The sequence below is a fragment of the Zootermopsis nevadensis genome, unplaced genomic scaffold, assembly GCF_977971745.1.
Source record: "Zootermopsis nevadensis isolate Lab colony 2312 unplaced genomic scaffold, Znev_1.0 Znev_ptg000028l, whole genome shotgun sequence".
NCBI classification, from domain to species: domain Eukaryota; kingdom Metazoa; phylum Arthropoda; class Insecta; order Blattodea; family Termopsidae; genus Zootermopsis; species Zootermopsis nevadensis.
The window spans coordinates 15844426-15868178 of record NW_028259160.1 but is presented as its reverse complement, the minus strand read 5'-3'; the positions used below and the strand labels follow the sequence as shown (position 1 = coordinate 15868178).

Genomic DNA, 23753 nt, shown 5'->3' with positions numbered 1-23753 from the left:
ATCAGTGATCATCTGTTACAGTTCAACATAAAATGAATGCAACAGAAGTCCTTTGAAGAGTATTGCACCTTAGAATCTTCATAACACTGCTGGGAAAGGACTATTGCTAATTCAGATCTTGAAAAGATGTTTGTATCACAGTCTGTTCATAAAACGATCAACAATTGGGCTAAGAAAACTTCAAAGTAATGACATTTTGATACAGGACAGCTGATTTTGTAAACAGTACTTCGAATTTACTAATATTATTTTTTCTGATTGGTGAAATTTGATATATGACGTGAAGTCGGCGCATGCGTATGTATCAATCCTTCGGCCATATTGGTGTGTGGTATTCGTTCGCCAAGTGATCCGAAGAAAGAAAGGTATTTTTAATTATAATATATATTCTCCGAACATATGTTTCGTTCCCTCTAAATATATTCGGATCACAAGATATATTTATGTAAATATAATGTCGTTACTTGTCACCACAAGACAAGGGAGTTCGTTGAAGTATTGTGGGATTGCCACCTCGGCTTCGTTCACTATGTGGCCTCGACCAAATGACAAATTATCGTGTATTTGATTGGTATTTGATGTTTATAAAATATTTTCGTTCCAGAGACAATGAATGCATGCGATCGCATTTGCGTTTTTTATGATTTGTTTTCAGCTCCTTCCCCAGTTATATGTATGATATATATGAAATCTTCCATATCGTTACCTGTATTACATTTTTTAAGCTTGGTGTTATTTTGGGGGACCTCCATCTGTACCATGCTTGATTACAGGTTCATGAAGAGTAGGGCACCATATGTTTCGTGTTTTCTTTGTGTTTGTCATAAGGGGGTTATATTAATTACATTTAATAACCTGGCCATTTGTAGTATGGACTATATTTAACTCATGCCCTAAATTTTAATAGGTTAAAGGAGCCTAATTTTATATATAAATTTCGTTTTCAGGCAGATTTTGAAGATGACTGACTCCATGAAGTTTGGTCCAGAGTGGTAAGCAGTTTGACCTATGTTTTTGTTTTAGTGAGTTATAATTTTACACAAATGTTTGGAAGTTTCTCATGATTTTAATATTGTCTGATCAAGTCAAGAAGTTGAGCATTTTAAATTTTATAATTTCTATCAGAGGAATTATTGTCTAAGGAAAGAAATGTAATCATGTTATCATCTTCTGAGACATTGTTAATTGAAGTTTATGTTGTTTGTAGTGTTAGTTTAATGTAAAACGTAGCACTTATGTTCAGACTTTTTTCCGTTAAATGAATCATATATCTCAGGGTGCTGCATCTAAAAAGTTACTTATTGATGCTTTTCTGTCTAAGATGCTGACAACATCATGAAATAAACCATAAATAAATAAATTAAAACATATCTTGGCTGTCTTTCATTATTTATGCAGAAGAAAGTAAACACTTGCATCATTCAAGGTGTGGTCATTTTCAGCACTTGGTATAGTCATAATCATAATTTTCATCAACTGATATGTATTAAATTTAAATGATGCTAGAAGAGGAAGAATTGCCAAATGCTTAATTGAAGGCACTGTGTGGATGTTGCATACAATGAAAAGAGAAGATACAGTACCAGTAGCAGTATTTTTCTTTGTTTTAAGAAGTGTAATCAAACACATACCTTCTAGAGCTGCTTTAGTTTGCTGCTGTAACATCCATTGACTTTGAAGCCCAGTGAATTGTCGTATAGGTCATTTGAGAAGACATGAAACTTGACTTTCAGTCTTCCTGGTTGTTACATATCCCAGTCATGGAACCTGAGGCTGATGACTGCACCTTTCTGTATGATTTCCACTTCATCCATTTATCATTCTTTTATTTGAATTTGTGGTAGAAGCAGCATAAACCTGATATTCAATATATGGACACTTGCATTGAAGAGTAAATTTTACTTTTATATAATTGAAACTGAATGTAAGTAAAAAATTCAAGACTTTTATACCAAAATAAATTCCTAAAAGTATGGAAAGATTAATATTTATAAAATGTTCCGTTCTGTCAGACCACCCCAAAAATATGAGAATGATAATTGATGAAAAAGAATTCAACACAACATTCATCATGTGTTTTGAAATCCTTAGAATTTTGCTGCTAGGCATGTAGAAATATTAACAGGAATGGTTGTGAGTGGATCGTCAGGGTAGATCCAGTATAAATGTTTTGTCTGAATCAGTGGGGAGCAACCTGTGGGCTTCCTTGGCTAATTTCCAAACGAAATATTAAACATGTTCTGAGATACATGATTTGAAGCTTTCACGGTGATGTAATTCAATAAAATCTTCTCAGGCAATCAGCCACATCAACTGGTTGAAACGGCTGTTTGCCCAAGATGATTTTATTGATGTTCTGAGATATTGAAAAATAGGTAGTAGACAGGCTTGTCACTGATGTTCTTCAACCCATGAAATTAAAATAATAATAAGCAGTAATAAGCTTTCTGAATTTGTTCTCGTGCAGAAAGAGATAGCTTTTATCTGTGATTGTGTGGTCACCCAGCCAGGCAGGTGTCAGACACCATGCCCACAAAAAGGTAATTGACCTCGGACTATTTTGACGACAGTGTTAAAGTAATCTGTTATTATTGGCTGAAGGGAAATAAAAGGAATATATAGTTTTCTGTCTCCATGATATGATGTGAACTAACATATGTAAAGCCTTCTTAAGCAGGCTGTGAATTTTGAAAATTTTCAGACATCAATGTAACAGTATTTTGGAACAGTAGTACTTAATGATATGCCATGGCAATGTTGTGCTTAATATTTTTTTGAGTCGTGGTGTAGCTTTTTTGCCCGTTTGTTCGAACTTTACCGTGTTTCTGTCTGGTTTATATTGTTAATAGAAGCGTCTTTTGTGTGGTAGGTTGCGCAACCTCTCTCAGGATGCTTGTACACAGCCCGCTATATCGTCGGCACCACGATACCAGCTAGCTGACCACAGGTATGGACGGGAGGAAATGCTGGCACTATTTGACCACATGGTGAAGGCACCGGATCCTCTTACCAGCATCTCGTCACTTTATGTGGAGAAAACTCAAGAACCGTTGGCGTTGCAACAGATGACAGAGGACGAAACAGTAATTTCACTTTCATTGTACAAATTACCTATATGTTGACACTTTGCTGGATCAGTCTTGAAAGGGAAAAGGGTGATGCCTATTTGAGGGTTCATTTACAAATATAACAGTCACAAGTTGTTATTGGTACACACCCTAAAGAAGGAAGCATATTGTTTTTGCAAAAAAGTAGTGATTGTTATGACTGTGTAATGGACACCACTGTTATTATTGAATTACAGTGAAAATATGACTTAGTTCCAGGCATCCACCATGTTGTTATTCTTTTCTAATAGCTGTTTGATGCTTATGCATGTTATTGTATTAATGTCCTTATTAAGATCCATACTTTTCTTAATTTTTTATGTTTATTTTGTAATCAGACTCCCTGACATTTTAAATTCCTATCTGTCTTGGTCACATGAGGCTGCATTGATTGATGATGTGTTCGTGCTCATCGCATGTTACAGCAGAAAGGAAAGAAGTCATCGTTCTTTCTTTGTTAGTTGTGACTATGCTGAACTTTTCAGGTTGCCCATATTTAGAGCAAGTCTTTCTTCCAGAAATTAATGGCTTTGGGGAAATAAAGCCGTCAGATTGGAACTAAGTCCAAAAAGAATCTATATTTGTCACTGTTTTTTAAATGTTTTGTTGTTGTGAGGAAGTCATCTCAGTTGTGATGTTATACTTAGAAACTGCACTGAGATGGGTCGTCTGGCATCATCCTTCATATTTATATCTGGATTGACATTCTGTATAACAGTACTGAAGTAAAATTATCTTTTTATTTCTCCAATGTTGAAAACTCCATACTCGCAATTTTTGTGGTGAATTCGCGTTGATTTCATGTACATACGTAAACAGGAATTCTTGAGATTACAGTACTAAATGTATATCTTAACCTGTGAATATTGATTGTGATTCTTTTTGTTTGGTTAGTAAAGCTGTAAATCCTACAAGATAATATTATTAAAAAAAGATAATGTTGGACATTTGATTTTGAATTTAAAGTGTGTTTGTATGATAGATACAAGAATTTCATACTCTTTAAAGGCTACGTGCCTTATATTTTATTTATGTCAGAATTAACTTTATAGTGAGCTGGGGTAGCTCAGTCAGTATACTGTCTCAGTGTGGACTAGCTGACCATGGTTCAATCCCTGGCAGGGGCAAAGTATTTTTCTTCTAGCCCCTGCATCCAGACCAGCTCTGGGGCTTGCCTAGCTTCCTATAGAGAGAGTACTGGGGGTCCTTTCTCTAGGGGTGAAGCGCAACAAGGGTGTGATGCTGACCACTGACCTTCATCTAGTTCCAAGGTCAAGAATGAGTAGGAGCTATACTTCCTCTCCCCTCAGATGTCTCCGTGGTATATCACAGACAGTTTTACTTTTTTACAACTTCGGTAAGGAGTGGAATACATCAATCCAAATTTTTGTGTTCTCTTTCTGTAGCGGATGTGGAATCGCGGTATTAATAGTGATGCAGTATTGCGGTTGACCGGTAAAACTCCATCAGGAATCTCTGGAGGACCTCGTGGACGTGGAGGGAGCGTCGATCGTGGAAGAGGACGCGGACGAGCAGGCTATCATTATTCTAGAGGTCTCAGCTATGAGGAGCCAGGGGATGGGCTTGAGTCGAGGGGAGGACTTCGTGGAGGGCTGGACCGAGATCGGGTCGAGGGTCCCATTTCCTCAGCAACCAGCTTTCCACGTAACATACGGCCATTTGATAGATCACAGGTGTGTATTAACTTAATGAAATAAATTATCACTTGAGGTAGTGCCTGTAATGAGAATATTAATTGCAAGTTATGTTACTTTTTTATGTTCATTATTTATTGTTACCATACCATAGCATTGTACATCCTCAGGATATGGATGGAGTAGCTGACCTCCAGGTATGGAGAATAGTTGTGAAAAAGTTTAGTAAGCAGTCACCGGTAGTCAACTAGGGGTGGTCCTCCAGTTTTGGACTTGGGAATGAGGCCAGAAACCCTCAGCACAGAAATCTGGCATGTCGCAAATTATTACTAAGGGCCTTGAACTTGTACGTAGTTTTGTTTTTAAATTGGTAAATTTTAGCTGAAAGAAAGCAGGTAATACGAAGAAAGAGAAAATTACATATTAGTAGTTTCATGGTTGTTACAATCAGGTGAGCAAGTTAGAAAGTATGTGGGTTTACACATTTTGTTTTTAAACCATATTGTTCGCTTTTCAGCAGCGGTGAAAGATTGTATATGGAAATCAGCATGATGATTGTTTAATTTTCTTACCACACAAGTTAGATATTACAAAACATATGACATTATTTTGTATATATACAACTGATGAGAAAAACGTATTTGTGGAATTCTATGCATTAGCTTTTATTTGATCATTCATTCAGGGATCATTGACTGATCGAGGTTGGAGTGAAAGAAATGGGGTAGATACTGGTGACTGGAATGGCTCCACTTCACCACGTAAAGAATTCGTTGCTGGTCGTGGTTTCATGAATGATAACTGGAGACGTCACCGAGGAGGAGGGGAAGATGAGGATGGTTGGAGAACTGCTACAAATAGCCGCTCTGATAAGTGGGGTAGGTTTTAAGTTGCGATACAGAAAACTGCTGACTAGTCATCTGTACTATATCAGCTGTAACACCAAATCTCTGGGAATAAATAACAAGTGAAGGTATGATGTTAGTCACACATCTCAGTTGTCACTGTTTGAGTCTATTTGGAAGTTTGCTTTATGGAAACTAAGACACAGGATCAGAAATTGAATTCAGTGTCGTTATGCCATAAGTGAAAGCATGATTAAAGCAATCATAGCTCACTGAATAAAATATTCTATACTGTTGGCTTCCTAAGTATGTCCTCAGTGAAGTGGCAAAATTCATTTTCCTACCCTCAGGTTACCAATTGACATTATCATCTCATTACAATATATCCTTGGTTGGTCCAGGAGGTAAATGGTTAATTTGGGACGTGGCAGACTTTAGTAGACTCTCTAACTGAGGTAATAACATAGAATGAGAAGCGCGGATTAAGAAAGTGTCAGTTAGAAATGCCAGTAAATAATTTTTGCCATAATCATGTTTATTCTCGTTATGCAGTTCGAAGTAGCAGCTGGCGGGAGGGAGACAAAGACATAAATGAGATGGAAAGGGAGAGAAATGTGACTGGCAGAGTACAGGGTTGGGACAGAGGGAGAAGCTGGGATGAACCCAGTGCCTCTGCACCTCCCCATCATCCACACAGACGGCCTTGGGATGATGATAATTTACCAGAGTGGTGAGTACCTGCAACTAGTCAGCAGCAGTTTTGTTTCTTCGGAGGTTTTCTTTTCTTTTCTCTGTAAGTTTTTTTTTTTTAGATGGTGTATAAATGTAGAATGAACATGAATTAATTCTTCTATAAAGCAAAAGAAGAAATCGTTGAATCACTGATGACATAGTATTACCATCCTGCAGTACTCGGTCATTACTTACAGTTCACTTTTTTTTTTTTTTTAGATTTGTTATTGCTGTATCTAATTCAGTTTATTTTGAATTTTTATGCATTTTTACAGGGTTAATGAAAATCCAAGTGAAAGTGGAGGTAGTTTTGATGCTTCTGGAGCTTTTCATGGAGGTGGAGGTTATTCTGATGAGGAGGAGGTTAGTATGTTCTTTAGATATGTAAAAAATCAATGAATGATGAAATATTTCAGCAGGAACAGACAAAAGCATATTGAGAGAAAGCAAGGATGCAAGGTGAAGTGCTGTAGATGTGAAAAAAATTAACGATATTCATATTAAAGTGTTGTTTGAAAAAATTGTTAACGGATAAAAAAATTTTAGATGTTTTATTTGAACTGATATGTAAGTTGGTTCTTGAATGATGTCAGGATGGAGTTACGAGTGCAGGGGGTGGGAATGGTGGTGGCAGCCACTCGAAGGAGTCTCGGTCTAAGCCGCTGTCTGACAGCTCTGGGGCCAAACTGGTTCAGGCCGGAACCACCGGAAGTAGCAGACGAATGCTGGGGTCGATGGGTAAAGTTTTCATTTAGAATTCTCATTAGGTTAAGCATTCTGTCACTGCTCTTTCCTTTCACACTGATGTAGTTCAGAGATTGCCGCCCCCCCCCCAAATGTACGGGTGTCGCAGTTAGGTCATGATTTAAAGAAATCATAACTCTGAAATGAACAGAGATGCAGATATACAAAACACGTATTGAAACAGACTTTAATTTTGTGTTTTCAGTTTACATTTTTATGTAAGTGATCAGTATGGCTACAACAAGTTATATTCACAGTTATGATTTATTTAAATTGGGACCTAATTGTAGCTCATTCTGTTTATTCATAAGGCAGTCTCGTAGTAAGTGACTAATTTCATGGTTTCATGTCAGTTTTATTTCTGATTACCTTGTTATATGAATTTAATACTGTTTTTAAAATTGTCTACCTTCTATTTTTGTGTCATACTGACACCAGCTGTTTCTATTTGGTCAGAAATATTTGTTACTTTCATTTAAAATTCTTCTCATTTGTGTGCATTGTTTTTTACCTTACATGGTTTGTCCTAATGTATTATGAGGAGTAAAGGACAGTGTTACGTAAGCATTCATTGTAGTGGCTTCTGGGTATTTCACTGTGTCAAAATGGTAAGAATTGCTTACATTTTAGAGAAGCTTGCCGTGTTTTTCTTCAGGGCCAAACTGCACTAGTACCATGCAGAAGGGGACAGAATGTTCTATTTTCACATGATGTACCCAGAATATTGTACAATGAATGTGGAGTGCAGTGAAAATGTCAAGTCTCATTTGTTAGCATTGTTCATAATTTTGTTCTTGCGTTCCACTTCTTATTGACCTGAGATGTGCCTCTTTCCCCAGGTAATAGCACTAGTACTCGTGACATAGTTGAGACAGGGAAAAGCCTTGATACTGATCAAGCTGCCGTAGAAATACAGCAGAGACCAACAGACGGAATTGTCAATAGTGTTCATACATCATCTAATTCTTCCCATGCATCAGAAGTATCTCCAAAATCATTAACATCAGACACCAATACAAGATCAAGTAGCGTTAAGAAGACATCTTTGCCTCCCACATCACAGCCTTCAGTATCATCTGCTGACAATTTGTCAAACAGTTCGACATCCATCAGAAAAACAAGTGTCAATAGTGATCCAGCAAGTGTATCGCAACATCAGTCAAGTGATGCTTCGGAGTCAGGCAAACCTGACAGTAAAACAAATCCAGTTTTCGCTGGAAGTTCTGCAGCGTGTGTTAAGAAAGTTGTGGGTAACAGTACTGAAAGCAAGGCCAATGTCGGACCTATAGTGACCAGTGCTGATATGAATGGCAGTGTTCATGACAGAGTTTCAGGTAGCACCGCCAAAACCGATGGGTCGTTACTTGTTCGACCTCAGACTTTGGCCGTTGGACGCCAAAAGTCAGAAGATGACATGGAACACATGCAGGAGGTTGCAGATGACCTAGTAGCAAAGTTGATGGATGACGAAGAAGCCCAGGAGAAGTTAATAACATCCTTGCAACAGACATCTTCTGCTGAAAAATGGTACTACATGGACCCTCAAGGGGAGGTTCAAGGTGGGTTTCATCCTGTGTGAGACATTCGTGTTTTGAGATTTTAATTCAGAGTACTAAAAGTTTGTATATTTGTAGGTCCATTTCTGTCAAGTGAGATGGCGGAGTGGTTTCGTGCTGGCTATTTTACTGTAAGTCTGCTGGTCAAGCGTAGTTGTGACGAGCGATATTCACAACTCGGTGACCTCATTAAAATGTGGGGTCGCATTCCTTTCATGCCAGGCCCTGCTTTTCCTCCACTTCAAGTAAGTTTAAAGTTTTATTTTATTCTTATGCTTTAATATGGAATAATAACAGCAGGTGAGTCAAGTTTGTGGCACAGTCAGGGACAGCTGTGTGTTTGCAGTATTTTGATATTGCTTCCAATTGAATCTGTTGTGCTCTGCAGCGTTTAGAATATTTTGCAACGAGCCATATCAATGATCGACAGCAGACATCTTCATTCCTCTTACACCTATTACCATTTACTTAGTTAGATGTCCTGTCACTAGTAGTATAGCCATTCAGTTTTTGGCTAATTATTTAAAAATTTAAATTCTATGAAAGCGTAAAGAAGTACAGATAATCATGTATCATTCTAACCGATTGCACTGAAACATGATATGCAATGTCTGTTGCAGGGAGGAGACACTGTGTCGTCCACTGTCCCCAGCACAGTACAGTCCGCTGTGACGCAGGGTATGACTACAACTACACCTACAATACCAACTGGGTTGGAGCAAGAAAGTCTACTCATGCAACATTACCATTATCAGTTGTTTCAAAGGCAATTTCTTCTCAGGTATTGAAAGTCTGTAATAATAGTAGGACACAACAAATTTCTGCATCTGCTCTTACACATAACATTTTTTTGCAAAAAGTAAATTTGTTCCACTACATGCCATGTAGGTGTTTGGGGGGAGAGGTGGTATAGCTCCTACTCATTCTTAACCTTGGCACTAGATAGGGGTGAGAGTGGTCAGCATCATGCCCTGGCAGCGCTTTACTCCCGGGAAAGAACCCTGATACCTGTCGGACAAGAGATTGGGTGGGCTGGAGTGCTGGTCTAGATGCAGAGGCTAGAGGAAAAGTCCTCTGTCCCTGCCAGGGATCGAACCCCAGCCGTCCAGGCCGTAGTCAGCCACTGTACTGACTGAGCTACCTTGCTCGCTCTTACACGTATCATAGAAAATTTTAAAAATTCATTAATAAAATTCTCTTTGGTTTTCTAAATCTATTAAAATTTCAAACATGGATGAAATGTACATTTCACTTACCTTAGTCTGAATTACATTGTACCTCTTACCCCTGAGCTGTTATATGCATTAGAAAAGAATGTGAATTCTTGTTTTGCAGGCAGCAGGCTGTAGCAGGGAAACTGTCACAGACTGAACACTGGAACACACTTACTCCTCTTGAGCAACAGCAGGTAATATTTTCAAACTTTCAAGATTCAGTTCATGGGGTCTGCAGTGGCCGCGCGGTCTGAGGCATGGGTCTTGTGACGCTTGGTCGCAGGGACGTGGGTTCGAATCCCACTCAAGCCATGGATGTTGTTCTATGTTGTGTTGTCCAGTTGGCCTTGCGACGGGCCGATCCCTCGTCCAAGGAGTCCTACCGAATGTCCATAGATCAAGCCAACTGAAAAAGGTTGGGGACCCACAAAGGGTACCGGAAAATGTACAAACATTGTTAAACCGGAAAAAGAAGAAGATGATTCAGTTCATTGGTAATTAGCACACCAAACATATCTGGAAATCAAAGTTAATGATACAGTGAAGTATGTGATTATAGCCTTCTATACATATCTCATGGCATGGTTTTGTTAATCTTATAAGAATGTTGACCAGCAGGAACCAGGTTAAAGACAGAAACAACCTCATTATAACCAAGAGTAGGCAAAATGTTTATAGCCAGTTACACGATTAACTCTTGACATTTCCTGGTGGGTTTGGATTTGGGTGTGTGTGGGGTTACCATATATTGACTCCATGGAGGAATGTCCTATTTGTGTAGGTGAAGGTATACTCGTCTAGTCGATAAACTCTTTGCCTCTTATTGAACCCAGAGGTATATTATACAGCGTGTTTCAAAAGTAGCTTTACAACTTGAGGGCGAGATATTGGTGAACTGATAAGAGAAACATATAATTTCAGAACATAGAAATGTAGTCAAACACTTCAAGTTTTATGTCCATCGGATTTTTATGGTTCAATGTGACTTCCATTTGTTATGCGGCAGATTTCCCATCTGTAGTCATTATCTTGCCACACGTGGTGTAGCATCTCCGGTGTCACTTCAGCAACTGCGGTGGTAATTCGAGTTCGGAGTTCGGCCACATTTGCAGGTAATGGTGGCACATACACTCGATCTTTAACAAATCCCCACAAGAAAAAATCTAAAAGTGTTAGATCCGGGGAATGAGGTGGCCGTGCTATTGGTGCGGCCCGACCGATCCACCGAACTGGGAAACGGTTGTTGAGGTATTTGCGCACTTCTCCGAGGTAATGAGGTGCACCGTCTTGCTGGAAGTGAATGCGACCTTCCTGGTCATCTTCATCAAGTTGAGGAATGAGGAACTGTTGGAGCATGTCCAGATACACAATGCCGGTAATGGTCCGGGAGCCCTCGCGGTGGCGGTTTTCGGTACTACACTTTATGTGCATGAAACTTGATGTGTTTGACTAAATTTGTGCATTTAAAAATATTGCAAACATCTTTTAAATAAATTTATATTCTCCTGTGAAGTTGTAAAGCTACTTTTAAACACACTGTATTAATATTGTACCTTACTTACAGCTAATTATGCAGCATATGCTTAGCCAGCCAGTAACACAGCAGCCGTTGGACCCATTCATGCAACAGATGGCAGCACATACGCACAAAAACTCGTTTACACACCTGCTGAGTCAGCTGCATGAGGTAAGTTCTCGTGTTTCATCACATATCACTAGTAGCTGCAGAAACATTTGTTACATTAAGAATAAGTGAATGCTGTGCACATTTCAGATATTCATCGTTGTCTTTGTTTGTATACACTGAATGTTCTGCTTCATATTCAGGAGGTCCTGTATCCAAATCTCAGCCTAAAGATTGGCTCTCCTGACTGGCATTTTGCAGTTTTCCTTAGTCTCTCCTGGCATGTGTTAAGATAGTACCGTAAACTAAGTTGTGACTGCTTCGACCTATTTTTGAATCAAGGAAGCTGCAATTCAGTGATGATGGGTGACTTGGTTTTCGCAAGGTTATGTGCTTTCATATATCTTGCATACAAACAAAATGAGTAGTTGCCAAAGCGACAGTGAATGTATAAACTAGCGTAGAGACAATTTTACCCTTTTGCCCATATCTGATACTGTGTTTCAGCCTAAAGTGCCAGCAACTTCTGTTCCTGACACCCAGCACTCTCCTGCACAAACTCAGACCCCAGTGCTTGAGCCATTACAGCAGTTGATACAGCAGATGGGCGGTCTGCAGCAGCCATCTGTCGGCGCAGGACACCAGAACCTTCTTCACCCTAAAGCTCTGTCAGTGCCTGATACTGCTGCAAGTAAGCCAGACAGTGACTCCAATCCTATTCAAATGCTGATACAACAACTAGGAGCCAAAACTGCCAAACCTCAGGTGTGTTTTAACCAACCTCCTTTCATGTTTTATAACAACGTGTAACTTCGCGGACTGAGATGTAGGCTGGACATCTGGGTTCATTTTATGGCGTGGAAAAGGATATTTATATTTGCCACAATATAAAGTTTGGTTCTGGGGCCTGCCCAAATCTGATATTCATGGGAGAACGCAGATTGAGGATGAGAGTTCAGGTTCTCGTGGCGGCAAGTATGAAGATGACTGTCTTCTGTGATACTGCACCATGAAGTCTGGTAGAAATATGATGACTTTCAGGTTTTCCGCCGCGTCAGTTGAGCCGGTGAAGAAATGGCTAACATTTGAAGGGCGCTGGTGTGGCTGTAGAAGCAGGCCACGACTGTGCTCGTGGCCTGCTTCTACAGCCGCATCAGTGACCTGAGGATGAGAACAGCGTAGTTCTCGAAACATCAGCAGTTTCTTCATCTCATCCGACTCAGTGGAGGACCCAAAGGCGATCATATTACAAAAATCGCAGTGAAAACTTTAAATTGAGACATAATGTATTGGTCTGGCCTGCAGTGTTTTTGAATTTACATGTGTAGCTAGTTTGCTCCAGTCGAATGGGTTTTAATGAAATTTGGTACTGGAGGCTCATAATAAATTTCAGTAATCAGATTCAGTTTTGCTTCATGCTGTACTGGACACAGAAAGGACAATGAAATTAAAGCAGAGGAGGGTGATTTTTCCAACAGTTGGAGTCCGTGTGGGGAGGTAATATGTCACCTGGTCCTGTGCCGTCTGCCGCCGCTGCTGCTGCCGCAGCAGCCATGTTTACAGCGCATCACTGGTTGGGTCAAATGCCTGCTGCGCCTCCTGGTCAACTTCCCCCTTCCTCCATGTGGGATCTTCATGGAAAGGATGTTAAGACTGAACAACAAATTCTTGTAAATAAAGCCTTGTAATCTGTATCATGTTGACGTGGATATTAAACAAACCTTTTTTTTAACCCCTTAATTTTTGCTTTGGAAATCAAGGTGTGTATTATATTAAGAAGTATGGATACATTTCTCGTACCCTCAATCTTTACTCAAATTGTCGTCAGTAATTGGAGATTTGTATGGTAGTGATCAATGTAGTGTAATTTGAGACAGGCAGGCCGAGCCACATGCAAATTTTTGGACGTAACATTTTACAGCATGTTTTGAGTGAGTAATGTGTGATTTGTCTGTAGTTTATTTCGTATGATCGGTGTACTGTTCAGTATAAGAACATGCTTAGTATCATGTGCACAAATAATTCTCGAACTTCAAATACCAATAAGTTCATAACTGTTCAGAATGTGACCCATGTTTACCGGACGTTTCCGACTGGAACTATCCCAGGAATAAGCTAATGAAGTTTTGAATCGTCCTGTGCGTCAATAAAGCTTACATTAAGAGTAGTGGAGAATAAAGATGAATACTTTTTTTTGTATTTGTGATTATGTGTCGGCATTCATAGTGACCCTAGCCCCCACAAGTAATTTCCATCTTTACATCTCATGTCTGATGTTTTGATTGCCTTTATATCTCAGTATTGTTATCACCGTTTTAATTACTTTACCAAAAAGAAAGTGAGGTTAAATTGGACTTTTTTTGTTTGTTTTTTTATAGGAAGAACAAATGCGGGCAGAGGAAGAAAGGAGAAGAGACGAGCTGAGGTAAGAAATTTAATTTATTTTAACTAACAACTCTGTATGGAGCAGGGTCCTTGAAAAGCTGATATTCACTCAGCTAGCCAAGAGATGTCCTGTCATTTTTGGAACCTGAAGGCAATTAGAAGATGGCTGTCTTGTGGGTTTTAGCGCTGCATAGTCTGGTAGAAGATACCAATGTTTCAGAAATCCTTGCTGTCTCCATCATTCATCACCCTCGTGATGGAGGCAGCAAGGACCTCTGAAACGGTGAACTTCTAAGAGACTACGCAGCGCTAAAACCCAGAAGACTGCCATCTTCAGACTCACAGCCATGAAAAACCTTCAAATAGTACTATTAAGGTAATTACTGTCTTCACAAGAGGATGCTACTTCCCTGTCCTGAGCCAGATGTATCTACTCCTTATCTCTAAGATCTGTTCTAATAAAATTTCATCTGTGCCTACATCTTCCAAGTTGTCTCTGTCCTTCGGACTTTCCAACGAAAATTGTGTGTGCATTTCTCATCTTCCCCAGTGTAAATTATTTTTGGGTAGATCAAAACAATCATTGTTTTAAGAGTTGTTTGTGTATAAGTCATGTTTTTTATACACAATGTGATAGAACGTATAATGGCATATTGTGATCCTGTCTCGGTGTGGTTTGGCAGGTCTTTGATTTTCAAGCTACTGCATTCTCATTTCACCTATTACAAGCTTATCTAAAATTCCTGAAGATTGTTTTGAAAGTGAACATAACAACATTTGATCAGAAAACCATGAAGTTCTTGTGGATTTTCTGGGTGTCAATTGGAGTTTAATTTTAAAATGAATTACAGTGTGAGATGTGAACTGGATTAAACAGGTCCAGTGTTGGATTTTTGTGAACATTGTAACAAATCTTTGGGTTCTATAAAAACAGGGAATTTCATGACCAGTTGTGTAACTGTCAGCTTTTTAAGGTACACCCACTAACATATCATTAGTTATAGGGTCTTAAAATTGCAGGAAAGAGGAAGAGACAAAGCGTAGGACGGAAGAAGATGAGAAGAAGCGTAAACAGTTGGAAGAGGAACTGCGTAAAAAGGAGGCAGAAAAACAGAGACTTGAGGAGAAGATGCAGAAGCTGGAAGAGGAAAGAAAACAGCAGGAACTGCGACGCAAAGAAGAGGAAAGAAAACGCCTGGAAGAAAAGAAGCGTCTAGAGGAGAAACTGAGGCAAGAGGAAGAACAGAAACGCAAATTGGCGGAGGAAGCAGCTGAGAGGAAAAGACAGCAGGAAGTGAGTAAGAACAGCCACACTCATCTGTTAATGCTGGAAATTCTGTAATGTGTGTCACAGGTCTAAGGGACTGCCAGTACAGGGAAGTTACTCGTGTCTTTACCTTTATTCTTACTGCTCTGAATTTTCACCAAGCTGTTCTTTTTTTAATGCAGAATTGCAGTGATGTATACAATAAAGGAGACCATAGATAGCTTACATTTTTGTAATGGCACTTAAATAATATATGCTGTCAAAATAACCATCTTCTGGGGATGTTACGCCAAGTAGTCTCATTGAAATTGACAATTTTTTCAGAGATGCTTACTGCCTCCGTCATTGGGCCGATGAGTAAGCTGCGTGAAAAGGCCGGTGGAGAAATATGAGCACATCGGTGTCTGATTTTTCGTTTTCTGTGTCACTTCATTTTCAAACTTAAAACTTCACAAAACTAAAAATACAAAAGTTGTTGCAAATGGGATCTTCTTATCTGTTAACTTCAGTTTTCAGATTCTGTTAAATTTGTTTGGTTGCACAAAAACATTGCAGTTTTCTAAAATGTATATTTAATATTTGAGCGATACAATTAGGAATTTGTATGTTTACTTTTCTCAGGAAGCAAAAAGACTAGAAGAGGAGGCAACTGCACGGAAGCGGGAAGAAGCAGCGCGAAGAAAAGAAGAAGAGAAAAAACGCAAGGAGGAAGAAAAGGAAAAGAAACAGAAACTTGAGGAGGAACGTAAACGAGAAGATGAGGAACAACGAAGGTTGGTTTAGTATTTGCAGTTCATAGAAATTTTTTATACTAGTTTACTGAATGTTATCACAAACAATGAACATACATTGTAGAGTTTTCTTCATGTTATTGGAAGACACTTCTGATGTTTTGGAGAAAGAGGCTTTTCTCTGTGTCTATTCATCCACATTAGCTTGTAGTACCACCCAAACTCCTGTCAGATGGGTATTAAGGGCTCCTTCTCTTAGGGTTAAAGTTTCCAGGGTGTGGAATGCTACCCCCATATGTTTTTGTGATGTGGTGCTTAGACACAGGGACCCTTTTCCTTTGTGATACAGATTAGAAGAAGAAGTAGCACGCAAGAAACTGCAACAGGATGAAGAGGAGAGGAGGCTGGAACAACAGCGCCGTCAGACTGAGGCTCTGCGTCGGCTACAGGAACAGCAGCAGCAGCAGCGGGCAAAAACTGCTCCCTGGAGTCAGCAGACACCTGGAGCTGGCAGCAGTCTTGCTGACATTCAGCGACAAGAGAGGGAAAAGAAAGAGGTACTAACTAGTTAATTAACAAAGTCCATGTTGTCGAGGGCTTTCTTGAGCACTTGCATAAATTAATTTCATATTCAAAACTAGAAAATTTGTGTCTTTGTTTAGAGTCCTGTTACTCTACTCTGTTCCCAGCCATTTTACTTCTTCACAGTCTGTTTTTACATGTATTTAATTGTATAATATTACCCATCCCTCTCTGTTTCTGGGAAGGAAATATGCAGATTTTTTTTATCCTTCATGATGTCTTCCTTAGCTTTCTTTCCCGCTGTCTCTTTCATAGAGGGGTGCAGGTAGCCACCAAAATATTTGTGTGTGAATGTGTTAATCTTCATAGATGTTAGTTATCTTCAGTGTGGAATCACCTGAAGAGACAGGAATCTTACACCATGGATGTACATTCTTGCAGCGAGAACTGCGTGAAACGCAACAACTTCAGCAGCAGTCGCAGCTACTTCTGCAGTCTCAGGCAGTTGAATCCTCTGGCAACGGAAACAACAATCGTGCCAGCAGTTCCTTACAACTTACATGGGCGTACCAGAAGCCAGTGCCAGTTAACAAAATCAAATCTCTGGCTGAAATTCAGGCAGAGGAACAAGAACAGTTAGTCAAGGTATTAAAGGAAACTTTCTTCCAGCTGTTTGTTTTGGTTTCATGTGGTGCCTTATAAACTCTTTCCTCCCTTATGAATATCAGCTCTGACTTTATCGAGGAAAACGGTTGCATGTGACAGGGACATCAAGTTCACATTGCAGTGTAGCAGGGAACTGGTGTTTCTCACTTGTGAGAGAAACGTCATTCTGTGCAGATGTGAGTTACTCAGATTTTTTATGAAATTTGGGAAAGCCGCTAGTAAAAGTACTTTAGTCCTAAGAATTGCATTTGTGGGGTGAACTTCTTAGCGTTTAAACAGTTTATTTATTTTCAAAATTAAGATATCGTGCACAATCTTGTTGTCTGTCAACATTGTAGACTGCGGAATCAGTCACTCTTAGTTTCAGTAGGATTTGTCATAGCAGAGGTCAGCATCTCCTTTAGTAAATGTTGGGTGATTTTAATTCACGTTGGTGTGAGGGGAGTATCAAGTCAAAATTTCTATCACACTCAGTTCTCTGCATAAGGAAGTTCTTGGTCAGGCACAACATTCTGCTGGCTTCCCACATGCCATATTTGACACCAGTGACGTTTTCTGTTCCCCAAATTGATCGGTACTGTGGTAGAAAATAGAATTTTCCTGGTTCAGGTAGACACAAATTAATGGAAGCTAGTGTTCATTACAGCAACAGGAGAGAGAACGTGCTGAACGTGCACAACAACAGAAAGAGGTAGTTTTGCCTCCATCAGCAAGTATCTGGGGTGCAGCCTCCCAGTCACTCTCCTGGGCTTCGTCATCTTCCAATACCACCACCACCACAGCATGGGGCAGTACAGCTCCTGCCACAACAGGTACATTATCTATGGTACTAATGTGTTGTAATTTACAGCCAGTGGATGTATTTGCAGGCTACGAAAGGAAAAAACATAGAGAACTAACATTTTTAATTGTGCAGTTGATTTATTCAAGCAATATTCTTGGAGGTAGAGTAACTAGTTTTTAATGACATCTGTAGGAGGTTATGTGCTATGATTCCCCTTCTTCCTAGAATCATTACTTGCATTTTTTGTTTAAACTGTGAGTTTTAGACTCCCTAACTTAATTTATATGTAAATCCTAATACAATAGAAAGGATGCTAGAAGGAGAAGCAGTTACGTTTTATAATTTGACAGCTGATAGTTTCTTTCTATATTCCAGCTTGTATTTTCCTCTCATTTTTTCATGTATATTTCTTCCTTTCTCTGTTTTAAATATGGCATTTTGTACCATTCTGAAAATATGAGTAATTTCAGTTCCTGTGACAGTGATCTTGTTTTCATAGGTGTAGGCTTCTGGGATGAAGTAACTCCCCCCGTACCTAAGCCTTCAGGGAAGTCTGTTGGTGGGAAAGCAAAACCCGGCCCAGCCACTTCTGGTACTGGGAACAATCTTTCAGGAAAAATCAGTGGGAACAAAACTCGCAGTAAAAAGGAGGAGGCCTTAGTCATGAAGTTGTTTGAACAGAATGTACCTCGTGGCGATGAATTTACACAATGGTGCAGCAAAGCGCTAAGTGGACTGCAGTCTTCTGTAGACAGTGAGTATCCTTTGAAAGCATGTTTCATGTGCAGAGACTGGATTCAGTTACCCAGACATTGGACGTTGAAATTTATTTATTCAAACAGTAATTGAAATGAAGTTTTGTCAAAGTGTATATGTTTATCAGATCTTGAGAAACCATCATATATAAATACTATATTTACGTGAAACTGGTACTCATTTTGGTCTCGAGGATTCTGACAGAACAGTGTGTATATGTGGTTCGTGTATCGTCAGTCATGAGTATCCATCCATGTTTCCATCTGTCAAGATCATCTTACCACAAAACTTCCATTCTTCTCCTCTCTCCTTTAAACATTCTTCTTGCGTTCAATATCTACAGCGGTAATTTATTTACTATTTTTGTTTGATACTTTCAGAAGAATCTTACTGTTCCTGCATAACTGTATATATAAGTTAACAAACTTTTCTATAGTGTGTCTTGCTTCATATCTGGCCCAATGACTTCATCTTTTTGCGTTCATTTCTTAATTCTGTAAATGCATAAGGTTTAAAATACCTGATTGGTGCTGTTTTAGTACCCACATTTGTGGGCTTTCTGCGTGACATTGAGTCGCCGTATGAAGTAAAAGACTATGTACGGCAGTATCTTGGTGAAGGGAAAGAGGTACAGGAGTTTGCAAGGCAATTTTTGGAGAGGCGATCTAAATGGCGAAGTGCACAAAGAGCTGCGCCACTGGAAGATGATATGTGTGTGCCTGCTCCAGCAGTGAATCCTCTCACCACTGACTTCCAGGAAGTCAAGGTATGAGATGTGTATAATTATTTTGTTGCATTTTTCCATCTGTGTGTTCTTTTTAATAAAAAACCATACGAAGTAAACTTATATACATTATGTTACATCTATGTTAGAAACCTTTCAACTTTGCAGGGAATGAGATAGTTCAAAATAAAGCATGTTTCTAAGAGTCATCTGTTATTTTTGCAGCTTATATGGTTTGTGTTGTTTTTCTTTTCTTTTCCTTTCACAGGGTAAAGGTAAGAAAGCCAAGAAAAGCAAGATGTTTCGTGTTGATAATCGTATACTGGGCTTCAGTGTAACGGCGGCTCAGGATCGAATCAATGTGGGCGATCGTGACTATGGAGAGGGACTGTGAGAGATGATACAGGCTTACCAACAGTAATGTAATGAAACCAGCGCCAGTCCACGCCACTGCGGTCTGCTGTTCTTTCAACTAATGTGTAGAGGGGGTGAGCTGTAATTCACACAACATTACACTCTGTATTGTGTGAATCTGTGAGTATAATTTTCGGGTCGGAAAGGGTCGAGTTGGTAACATTTGTGCATGAAACTTTTTGTCTCAGTCTTCTCCTAAACCTGTGATCTAACATTCTGATTTAAAACAAAACTTCAGGAAATCATTCTGCTTCTCTTGTATAAACTGAGGAGAGAAGTCAAAAAAGAAATTGTTCTTTTCAATCAAAATTGTTTTCATTTCAACATTTCTGTCCAATCTGTTTTGGAACTTCAGAATGGCTTAATATCACCAATGTCACTAGTTACATTCTTTCATACTTACTACAAAACTGTAGTGTTATGGAATGACTCCCGAGTAATCTCAGACTGGCCATTGCTTCAGGACACTGGATGTCCTGAGATCCATGATTGCCATTAAGGACATGAAATAATAAATGCTGTCTTAGTTCTAAATATGGCATCCATATTCATTAATTTTTTAACTTTTCACATTTTGGCCTTCAACTTTTGTCAGAAAGTCATACTGATGGACCACATTTGGGAAGATGTACTGACTGGCAATAAGAGGAATGTAGGCAAACGATTGAGTACATTTGTAGAACTATGTACAAGTTAGAGCTGAAGTGACATTTAAACTATGCAGTACTATCTTAACCTGTCCACTGCTTGTCTCATGTCTTTACTTATCACAGCTAAGCTTCCATATGATGATTCTTTGAAAATATATGCTGGCTACTATCCATTGTTTGACATATATTTATTACGCTTTTGGTAATTGGCTGTACTGTCATCTTCAAGTGATGGGTTTTTATACTGACAGATTTGTTTCATTATTTTTGGTTTTAAGACTGGTTATGTTTGGTATCAAATCAGGGAGCTTTTAAATATTAGGTTAATATGCTAACCACTGAACCTGTGGGGAAGCCTACTTAGTATACTAGCTTATTATTCCAAAGGTTTGATCCTATCTTGTGCCTCTAATTTTAAAACAAAAATTAGTTTTAAAGAACTGACAGTATAGAGACAACCAATTGTCTAAAGATGGGAATAGAGCCAACTCCCAAAACAGTGTATCAGATCCAGTGCATAAAGCTCCAATATGATTGAAGTGAATGTTTCAACCTTTCCCAATGAAAGGCAATCAGATTCATCAACATTATTATGATTCTATAAACTTAAACTGGATCAGTCCTTTTAGTAAGGCCAGTACATATTCAACCACAATTATGTTTTATGCATAGTTTTACTATCAATTCCTAACATGTGTTGACTCATTATAGATTCTGAGTCATCGGAGCTTCCGAGACAGCCGTGAAAAGGTTAACATGCTGACAGCAATGTTTTTTGTTTTTTTTGTTTTGTATAAAATGCTGTTCTAATTGTACCATAAAAACTGGTTATATTCAGAAAACAAATTATTATAAGAAACCCCATGTTTTACCATCATCCATTATATCATTCCTGAAATATTAGCAGTTTGATCCTAAATAAATTTCCTTGCTGTTAGGTTTATTCCTTTCTCACCATGTTGCGATACCAATAGGAAGAGATTATAAGACACCGCTTTAAGTACGGAAAAAAAGACGAATCCAGGGAAACAATATTATATTTTAAAGCATTTGCAAGATCTTATTTCAAATGCAAAGGTGTCGGTGCTGATGCACACGAACGTTATGAATCTTGCATTATGTTGGTGTTCCTAAATGCAGCTAAAGTCCACACTACAAGATTAATGGATAACGAGTGAAGGGAAGTTCTTTGAGGTAGCACTAGGAGATGATAGTAAGTGTGGTGCTCTTCTGTGCATTTCTGTATGGTGTATTGTGAATATGATTATTTCTTCTTCATTACCAGCTACAATCTATTTTGATGCCAATTCAATGAGGTGCTGAACAAGGTGTGTTTCATTTATTGAAATGTTATTTAACATAGGAAGCCTTAAATATAAGAGAGACTTTTATAGGTTTTAGCTGAAACAGCGGTTATACAGTACATTTGAAAATAATTTAACATAAAAACATTACTTTTGTACTATGTACATAGTTGTAAAATATTGCAGCATTGTAATAATGATGATAATTACTATATGAAACTGAGGCAGGAGTTTTGTTGTTTATTTTTTGTCATTGCCTTCTTACATATTTGTAAATATTTTCAAACCGTGCTTGGTTGTTACTGATAAGTTGGAAACTCTGATATGTCATGAATTTGAATTACTCTTCCTATCATCATCATTGCATTGAAGTTTTGACATTACCAATATGTTCCAGTTCTTAGGCTCTGAATTGTGTTTCGGTCTAGTATAAATTTCTGAAATAGGAAATAAAAGTTGTCAAAAAACATTCTTTGGCTCATTGGTTCTCTCCAGCAAAAGATCTCGCGCACTGTTTCAGTTTTCATGTGGTTTGGTCATGTTATCTTGTGAAGTTAAGGGTATGGTTCTGTTAAACTGTGTGTTTTCTTACCCTCTCTTGACAGTGAAAGCCAACTATCCACTGCTTTTCAAGAATAAAAAGTATTTTACTAACAAGAAAACTGCAGAAAGAAGTAAAAACATATTTCACGTTGCAGAATGACATTTTAATGTTATATAATTTCTAAATTCTTTCATATTTATACGTACGTATGCCTGTTTTTATATTACAGTGACTTGATTCACAAAGAAATTTTCTCAAGGCCCTCAGCTTTTGTTACCGAGATAAAAATGCTGAAGATAATTTTTTCATGCGTGAGCAATAATTTTTTATTTTTCTTGGCAGGCTGGGTTACTGTTAATACAAAAATGTATCTCTTAAATTATGAACTTTCAAATTATCAACAATGAATACTGTACATACAGGTAGGACTATCACGTGTTCTGAATAATGTAGAGTGAAAACTCTTAAACTGTTGAACTAATGTTCATTCATATGTGAAGTGAAGAGTTTTGGTGATACAAAATTTAACAAATAATAAAGACGTTGGTAAGTAAATACATTAAATGGTAGCGATGTTTCTCCCACCTCAGAAGTTAGTTTTCCTGCCATGTTTATTACAGGGGATTGAAAAAGTAGCCTGGATAAAAGTTACTTATCCTATAGGAATTGCCAGATGGGCAATAGATTAACCTTTTATCCATTTGCCATTCAGTTAATTGTGTTAGTACTCAGATTTGACTCGGCAGTTGGGAAAGTTTGAGAATTTTTATAAATTATTAACTTTACAATCTTTATTTCTTAAGTTTCTTTGTATTGTAATAAATGTGCTAGGTCATCGTATCATTGTGTGCTAACAGAGATACAGAAGCAAACTCAAATTTTCATACTTTAACTTCGATATGTGGATTTGGACTTTCCAGTAGGTCCTGGAAGAATATTTTTGCCATCATCACAGGAGGGATATTAGAGCCTTGGTGGTAAGTTCATTTCAGATTCCAGTAGCCACTTTTAAAAACAGTCAATTTCATTAATAAAACGTTTTCACATTCTACCAATTTTACGTGAACATTTTTTAATTCCAGTGAACGTTTGATTCTTTAATGTGTTTTTGCATGTATGGTCTTAAAAGTACAATTCTGGGCTTGAATTAAATTTTCCAGCTAAAACAGTGTTCCAGTATTAAATATTATTTCATGGTATGGGATCTTCATTGAGAAGGATCAAGCAATAAGCAATGTCCTGCTTGCATAGAACCATGAGGTTCATTACAACAGTCTTCATAGTTTCCCTTCATACCTTCACATTGACAAGAGCCGTGACAGCTGTCAGTATGGTGACTAGCTACAGGCTGAATGACAGGTTTGATCCCTTATGGGACCCACCCAGCCTCCTATCCTATGGGTACTGGGGTCCTTTCCCAGGGCTAAAGTACAGCTGGGGCGTGATGCTGACCACACCCCTATCTAGTGCCAAGGTCAAGAAAGAGTAGGAGCTATATCTCCACTTCCCCCCCCCAAAATGACCTACAT

At 38.5% G+C, this 23753-nt stretch overlaps 1 protein-coding gene across 1 annotated transcript; it reads left to right on the top strand.

Moving 5' to 3' along the window:
- The first annotated feature begins 85 nt into the window (after positions 1-85).
- Positions 86-22788, top strand: Gyf (GIGYF family protein Gyf). The gene is made up of 24 exons (XM_087357746.1): positions 86-365; positions 948-992; positions 2870-3083; positions 4514-4801; positions 5448-5640; positions 6160-6337; positions 6615-6702; positions 6933-7077; positions 7923-8642; positions 8718-8884; positions 9260-9420; positions 9975-10047; positions 11418-11540; positions 11985-12242; positions 12956-13147; positions 13856-13902; positions 14883-15156; positions 15751-15902; positions 16210-16417; positions 16824-17027; positions 17695-17860; positions 18332-18586; positions 19128-19354; positions 19581-22788. The coding sequence occupies exons 2-24, from the start codon at positions 961-963 to the stop codon at positions 19704-19706; spliced, it is 4491 nt and encodes a 1496-aa protein (XP_087213872.1). The 5' UTR covers positions 86-365; positions 948-960; the 3' UTR covers positions 19707-22788.
- The last annotated feature ends 965 nt before the right edge of the window (positions 22789-23753 follow it).

Excerpts from the sequence above, each read along its gene's own strand:
- Gyf (XM_087357746.1), top strand. The coding sequence starts at position 961 with ATGACTGACTCCATGAAGTTTGGTCCAGAGTG. Across the intron at positions 6,338-6,614 it reads GATGATAATTTACCAGAGTG|GGTTAATGAAAATCCAAGTG; the intron begins GTGAGTACCTGC and ends GCATTTTTACAG. Across the intron at positions 6,703-6,932 it reads GTTATTCTGATGAGGAGGAG|GATGGAGTTACGAGTGCAGG; the intron begins GTTAGTATGTTC and ends GAATGATGTCAG.